Here is a 7,843-nt window from a genome sequence, read left to right as displayed (position 1 = left end):
ATAGATACCGAACGAAAATTCTGTCTCAAAATTTGGCGTGATTACCATGAACAGACACGGTAAAAAAAAACCATTCAAATTTTATCCCATGCTTAAAAGCACATTCCGCAATATGATGTAAAGTCCAAGTTATCTGAAAATGTCTTTACGCCCTTCTTGTGGCACCGGAATAGCTCGCATTATTCTCCAGAGTGAAGTGATTCATGAACAGAAAATAAATGTTTAAAATTCACAACATGCTTTATTGTAGGTCTGCGAATCGGATAATAGCTTACTATAATACGACTAAGCCTAAATTACGTTAAAGACCTGCACCGTAATACAATTGCAAAAACATCCGGCTGTCGCCATAAAGTGGAGCAATAAATGTATGATAAAGTATCACAGGAATCTAATCGATTCTTTTCGCAAAAACTAAACGTAAGCATGAATATAAGCGAGTATAACATTGATGAATATTTTTCTGTTAAATACAAACGAACAAACATATTAGTACGTTTGAATTTTCACCATGTGTTATAATTAAAATGAAAGAAACAAAACGACAGAATCCCGAACTTCGCGGTGAAATTGACGCGTGTCCTGCTTACAATTTTTCAATTAAAATAAAAAGAGAATTATTGACTCCCACAGTATATCACTCCAAATACACAAGGCGTCGAACCTCGACAATACCGGCAATGTCGCTTAAACGTTATCGCAATTGCATTAGGATAGCATAAGACATTACAACAAATCGCTTACAAATTGAGACAAACAAGTGTGTACTCATTGAGAAAATGAGTAAATAACATATTAAATATGATTACTTGCATTTAATTGTAATTAACGATACGATCGTATGTCCTGTTATGGCACCTGTACATACATACGCAATTCAACTTAAAATGACTTAATCATTAGGTAATTAACGTTTTTCATTATTGTCTAACGATATATTTATCTTCAATAGTTGAACCTCCTTTTCTTCTATTCCGTAACTATGTAATAAATTATCAATAGTTGAGCGTATCTGTGTTTACTGCTTTAATATATGTATAGTTTTTTCGTTTCTTTTTTTTCTTTTGTTATGCTCAAGGTGATATAGATCTAAATACGTTTTTCCCCCAATTTCGTACAGCGCTATATTTGGTTGGGTGTACATATAATGCCTGTAGCAAGACGACTCCAGGCATGAATCTGTTACACAGTGTGATGCCCTTCCCTGTATTATCTATTAAAATTATTCATCATTTACGATTATACTTATATTTTTATTGGATTTTAATAGTCGTTTTTTTATTACAAAAATTTTCATCTCGTACAAAAAATGTGTCAAGTTGCATTGATAAGTTGATGCATTTGGGAAGAGCATTGTTTTGTTTTTTCTCAGTTTGGCTTATAAAATAATACTTAAGCTTTAGGGGTTCAACGTTATGAACAGACAACCAACAATACAATCGAATGATATAATAATAGCAAACGATTTTCCCTTCACGCACGTCATCGTATAAAACAGCAATTCGAACTACGGAAAATCGCCCGACATTTACAGATAAAAACACCCGATTATAGAGCTGGCTATAGTTATGCCAAGAAGTCCTTTGAGGAAGGACCTCTGAAAGAAGGCACCCTTGTGTGTGCTTACCTATTATCAACGTACTTATTTATCGTAACAATTGTTAAGTTGAATATTACAATAATTAAAATTAAACTAGTTCATTAGTTGGTGAGGTCGTCTATATGTATAACTGTCTAGGGTCTAGGAACTCTAGTGCGGGATACCTTCTCAGTTAAGTTTTAGTTTTACAGTATTCGACATTTCTTTCGAAAAAAAAAATTCAAGTTGGCTTGCCTACGATAATAAAACGTAGATGTATAAAAAGAAAGAGACAATCGCACTCCCAGTTTAATAGTATTACATTTCTTTCAACATTTTGTTTTACTGATATACGTATCTTATGTAAAATTCGTTTATCACTATAATCTATCCATATCAGCTTCAGCAAAATCGCAAATACAATAAAAATGCTCTACGATGCATATGAATTGGACAGAATATAAGTGTAAACGCTTTTAAGACACTTCGGACACTATGGCAGTGCGCACTGGTTAGAAAAAAAAATAGCGTTCCTTCTTGTTTTCTACCTAGAACCACAGGTTTCTCTTTTTTTTCATTTTTATTGTTTTCGTTTTTCTTATATTTTTTGTATATAAACGTATCTCGATTCTTTTCTACAATTATTAATAGATAACAATATTATTTAATTTTAAATTCTCGCCAATAATCAACAACCATATACCAGCAACGAACCGCATCGGACTTTCGTGTTATGAAAAATATTCAATTTCTTTTTGCTTTCGCGAAAAAAGAAATATTCAGCGAAACTAGGGTTGCTTATAAGATTAGTTAATAATAAATGAGCACTACCTTTTGTGACAACGGGGATAATATTTGTTTCATTTTTTTTTTCAATGGGATCAGAGATGAGCACTTAAATCTATATGCATGTATATATGCGAGTATACGTGTGCCTGCATATAACCACAGATCAGTATCATTCACGCCAAAGTTACCAGGTTTTCCCAACACCATGCACAAAATCACGAAATAGGTAATACAGACCATGAAAAAAATATGAAGGAAGAAAAAAAAGTTACATTTATCATTTGGTTTACAGTACATAGGTAATACGAAAAGAGATATTGAAGAAAAAACGCAAACGTTCGGAGAAAGACGAAAAAAAATAATTGTTATTCTTCCTAGATTGAGGAAGTTTTTGCACATGGCAAATAAAATTATAATAAACTTATTCATGTCTTAACTTAATAAAAATTGAGTGGTGATAAAAATAATGTTAAACCCTGATGAACTAAGAGTTGAACTTTCTGAAAATGATTACCCCTGTTAAAGTTCAGTGTGTAATTGATCTGTGGCTATATTTACAACACAGCCTGTGAAAGGATTCGACGCGGAGCTCTTGTATTTTTCTTCGTAATAGTGAAATCTAGGGTATATAGATTACTAAGCTATATCTACGGTTTAATCTTAACAATCGTTATATACTAAAATAAATTTGCATAGTAATTTGTACATACAACAACTTTTCTTGTTTCAGTTTCATTGGAGCTCATCTAACAAATGATCGCTACTCAACTACAACACGTATTATATTAAGAAGAAAAAAGAAACAAGAGAAAAGAAAGAAAGGAAAACGAGAAACGCTGGCTCACACATTCCTATCATCGAAATCTGATCGATATCTGCATGATCATTAATAATTATAGTATTTAATTAAGTAAGTCTTTGGTGTTTGTACCAATTTTTCGCGATATAAAACCTTTTTATATAACGTATAACAGTTTTTTCCTTTCGTAGTTTTTCAATTTTTTTAAATCCATTTTCTAATATTTTGTTTTTTAAAAATATTCTCGTAACAATGAACGAATCAATACCAAGACAAAGTAGGTTCGCATTGTGGTTGACAGAATTTAAAACGCCACAGGCCGAGGTTGTTTCATATTCGTATTTTTTTGTAAAGTAAATTTGAGTATCTTTGGATTCAGAACTACAAGTCAATTAGTCGTTATCGTCGTTTGAAACACTTAAGCGCTGCCAAAGTACTGAATATGTGTTTCTTCGAACTTGACTATGCAAAGTTCGACAGGAAAAATCATATCAATTTCACTACTAACCAAAGCTGCTACCAGCACGTGTAAAATAATAAATAATAGAATGTCTAATATATTCAAACGATACTTTTACTCTTTTGAAATTGAAACCTTTCAATTTATGCGTTTCATCTTCTAACAAAAACGAACCTGGATACGATATTCAATCAAAATTGTTCAACTGCAAATCCATAATTCTTTAAATAAACATGTCAAAGAAGAAGCTATCTTGAGCATCAGTTAATAATGGGTACAATAATAATTGATATGAATTCATTAGTAATAGGGTGGTGGAAGTGAACGGATTGGATAAAATAAAAGGAAGAAAAAAAAGAGAAAAATCGAACACAAATCCGTTAGGAATAATAAAAAAAAAAAAAAAACTGATTAATCAATCGGTTTCTTTCTTTAAACGAACAATGAACAACCGACGATATGTGATAATTATACATATCGTTAAACGAAGATGAAATAGAAAATCATACCCATACTTGACCAGGAAAGACTGTTTAAAGACAACGTCATCACTCAGCAATCAGTTTTATTAGGTAAATAACCAATAACCTCGTGTGGTCAGTAAAATCACTCAACATCCTCGTAATTATAAACTAAATAACTGCGGTATACATATCTTCCTCGTTACATTTAGGAATCACTTTCTGCATTAGGAAAAATTTCATACGTTTATAAATTTATCAATTCACATTGCCACCATTTTCGCGCGTATTCGTAAAGAATATCAAATGTCCAAATATATATTGTTATTGCTAAGTAATTCCATTACATGTATTTCGCTTTCAATGCACATTTTGCCGATGTGAACAGATAGTTTGAGTTATATAATGAATACATTATACATCGTGCGTGTATATGCATTATTTCAAAACATACAATATAAATGTTCAAATGACAATTTACGAAACACAATCAACGCCGCGAGAAACATAATACAACATATCAATGAAATTATCGTTCCCCTGAAGAAGATCTAAATCAAATAATTTTTTTTTTTTTAAGAACCCAAAAGTGAGACTTGTTTTAGCTTTACCTCTAAAAACATACTGTTTTTTTTTCGTTTTGTAACGATCTCTTCGTTCTCGTCAACAGCCATTCGAAATTGGCGGTTATAAATGCAACTTCCAAAGATATTTCCAAGCGCCGTTTTTACGTATCTAATTGCATCGATGGTACGGCCCAGAAGATAATATTTGGAAGAAAAAGCATGAGTAAGGGAAACAACGACACTAACAATATAAAGAAAAAAAAAAAATTCGTGTCAACATTTACTTGTATATGTATGTAGTGTAAGAAAATAAAGTATTTTCAACAACGTACAAAGACACGAGTCTTTAGTGTCAGACCTACTTTTTTGTTAATCCCAAAATTTGTTCCAATTGATATGCGTGCAGAGAAAATATTCATTCTTTAAAATTTTTTATGCACACCTCGCGTATAAACAACAAATGTTTTGAAACTGCATTAGCAGAGATTAGCAACATCATGATATACCTTCCGCACACCGAAAAGTCATTGCTTCACCATTTTTCCACTAAATAATTCAGTTAATTTGCCACGTACTCTATGTGCGGCTTACTGTGCTGTATTACAATTACATAAATAGCTACCTTTTTCTAATTGTTTTATTTCAAAGCATTTGTTCAAAAGCTTCATTAACGAGCAGCACGAATAAATGCCTTCCGATAGATAGTTTGAAAATTTTTTCTGGCAGGTCTCCATTGTTTGTAATTGCACGATAAAAATATTAGGAAAAAATCAACCTGTCTGAGTTCCCTAGTTTTTATCAATAATAATTGCTTCATTGATATTTCTGAACCACACGATCGGTGTGATATTGTTTTAATTCATTTGCAAACCAAGCCGCAAACGTTGTATCCTTCGGCATAAGTCTTCAGGGTTTGACTTCTTCGAAGATATAACAGTATTTTTGAGGCAATCATAAGTCAATCGTGTAAAACATGTCCGTGTTGTTTCCCTATACGTCCATAAGTAACCATATGAACAGCCTAAACGCGTTTTAGTTTACCTCTTGTTTGCTATTTTTCAGTTTCAATCACTAAATGGCGCACTGAATCTCGAGGTATTAAAAAAAACATCACTCTGTGACTGTCACTTCGACGTGCGCCATATTATGTCCCTGTAACGCAATAGTGCACCCAGTAAATGACATTAAACTACAGTCCCTTCACGCTCCTTTTCCTGCTGCTGCACAGCGACAGCCGCCTCCACTAACAAATACAGGCACTTGAACTTGTCCTTATCCTCTTCAGGGGGTGTCGGAGGTGGAGTTTCGTCATTGTGCGGGCTGTGCGTACTGTATACTTCTGTTTCATGCTGCACGTCTGGCGTTGTCGTCAAATGCTGTCTAGGAGCACTCCAATATGCAGCCTCACTTACAGTAGTGACGTGGTCATCCCTAAAATTAAGGTTGTTGGTCAGACGCCATTAGTCCTGGTGGCTTTATTCAACAAGTCTTTCAAACTCCTTGTTACTAATGTTTAAAATGTTTGTGAACCACACTGCAGGTGGCTAGTTTCATTTCGGCAAAGTTTTTTAAAATAGTAACAACAAACTACCGTCAATTTTACTACTTGAACGAGTGTAAGGGTAATTTATCGAAAATTATTCCATTTATTTGTGCCTTCGTTATTATTAAGAAAATTCTATAACTTCTTATTCTAACTTCACCTACAAAAGCCAAACATCACATGCGAGGTATTTAGGGCAGGTAATTGATCTAATGCTTACCCTCTGCGGGCAGGGTGAGTAATCGGATTTCCATAGGTCAGTTGATTATTGTGCTCGACTTTGGTTTCGGAATACGGGTAGACGATCACGCTAGGCCACTGAGTCGTAGGTCGCTCTTCCTCGCTGTGTGAACTGCTTTCGTAATCGTTTGGACTGTCTTCCTCACTCCTGAACATGGCGAAAAAAAATAGTTAAATTAACAACATAACGTAATTTTTTCACATACTTTCATCCAACTCCTAATTGAAGATTCTCCGTAATTGTCATGCGATTCATCAAGTATCTCGCTTCGCAACAAATTTGCGTGTAAAAACCATGGACCAAAACTGTCTTCAACGGAAATTAATTGAGTCAGATGTTGTCTCACCTGTACATGAGTCCGGCAGCATCATCGTAATCGTGATCCCTGCTTCTCTTGGGTGCGCTCATCCCAGCCAAGGGATCCCATGTTTGATTTGCGCGTGGACTAAGACTCGAAGCCTGCTGATGACTTCCACCAGCCATTTTTTTCCCCCGGCGAGATATCGTATACTGTAGAGGATCGTGACCTTCGCGCCTGATCATCTCAGGTAGAATACGTCTCCTCGCGTTGATAAACCAATTGCAAACCTGCAGGGATTGAAATTTTTTCTCTTTTAAATTACGTTACTTGTTCGTTACTTTGGAATACTCGCTGTGCGTGCATCTGCATGCCCGCGATGAGAAAGTGAACGATTATAAACTCGAAAGCCACCGACCTGAAGTACCGTTAAGTTTGCTTCTTGGCTGAGGGTGAGTTTCTCGCTGTCGCTCGGATACGCGTTGTACCTATGCTCGTAAAGCCATCTCTTCAGTATCTTTACGGAGTGTTTAGGTAGGTTACCACGACGTTTGCGCACGGAATGAGTTCCGGAATGGAGCATCCCCGAGTGGGCTTTGCCGTTTCGCATTCCCGCGGATTCATGTTCAACGTCTGATCCGCTTTGGTCGTCGTCTGTGCTGCTCGATGACGGAAACCGTTCCCTTGCTGAAACAAAAACAGAAAATATCACTGATTAGAGTGGCTACAGGCCAAAGATCATTAGTTTCAGATGCCGTTTTCCCCTCCATTGCTTTACCCGTGTTTCCGGTGACCTGAAATTCTAATTTCTCGGAACAGTGTACAAATCCGACAGAAAAGTCAATGGGAGCGACTGGCGATACATAGATTATGCGTTAGATGTTACAGACTATAAATAAGAAATTAGTAAATAAAATATTATTGTATCAATTCGTTGATAACACAAATAAGATAAAATTGGAATGTCAACATCAACATGTGCGTCTGATTTTACATGCAATTTCAAACCTACGATTGCGAAGGTCGCGAACTCTCATGACGACAGTTGTAGTACAACCCGTTAAGTTTTATTAAAATAGACCGACGCATCAAAACTTCGTTCTATCA

General features: G+C 35.1%; 1 protein-coding gene across 3 annotated transcripts in view; it reads right to left on the bottom strand.

Annotated features, from left to right (window-relative positions):
- Positions 1 to 221: 221 nt before the first annotated feature.
- LOC124308962 (homeobox protein TGIF2-like) overlaps positions 222 to 7,843 on the bottom strand; it is an 82,039-nt gene continuing 74,417 nt past the window's right edge. For all 3 annotated transcript variants that reach the window (XM_046772169.1, XM_046772175.1, XM_046772160.1), the window contains 4 exons: positions 7,155 to 7,423; positions 6,785 to 7,026; positions 6,418 to 6,585; positions 222 to 6,085 (listed from right to left, as the gene is read on the bottom strand). In XM_046772169.1, coding sequence (XP_046628125.1) covers positions 5,839 to 6,085; positions 6,418 to 6,585; positions 6,785 to 7,026; positions 7,155 to 7,423 — 926 coding nt within the window. In that variant the 3' untranslated portion in view covers positions 222 to 5,838. The remainder of the gene's footprint in view (positions 6,086 to 6,417; positions 6,586 to 6,784; positions 7,027 to 7,154; positions 7,424 to 7,843) is intronic.

The sequence above is a fragment of the Neodiprion virginianus genome, chromosome 1 (genome assembly GCF_021901495.1).
Source record: "Neodiprion virginianus isolate iyNeoVirg1 chromosome 1, iyNeoVirg1.1, whole genome shotgun sequence".
Classification (NCBI taxonomy): domain Eukaryota; kingdom Metazoa; phylum Arthropoda; class Insecta; order Hymenoptera; family Diprionidae; genus Neodiprion; species Neodiprion virginianus.
This window is presented reverse-complemented; position numbering and strand designations above follow the sequence as displayed.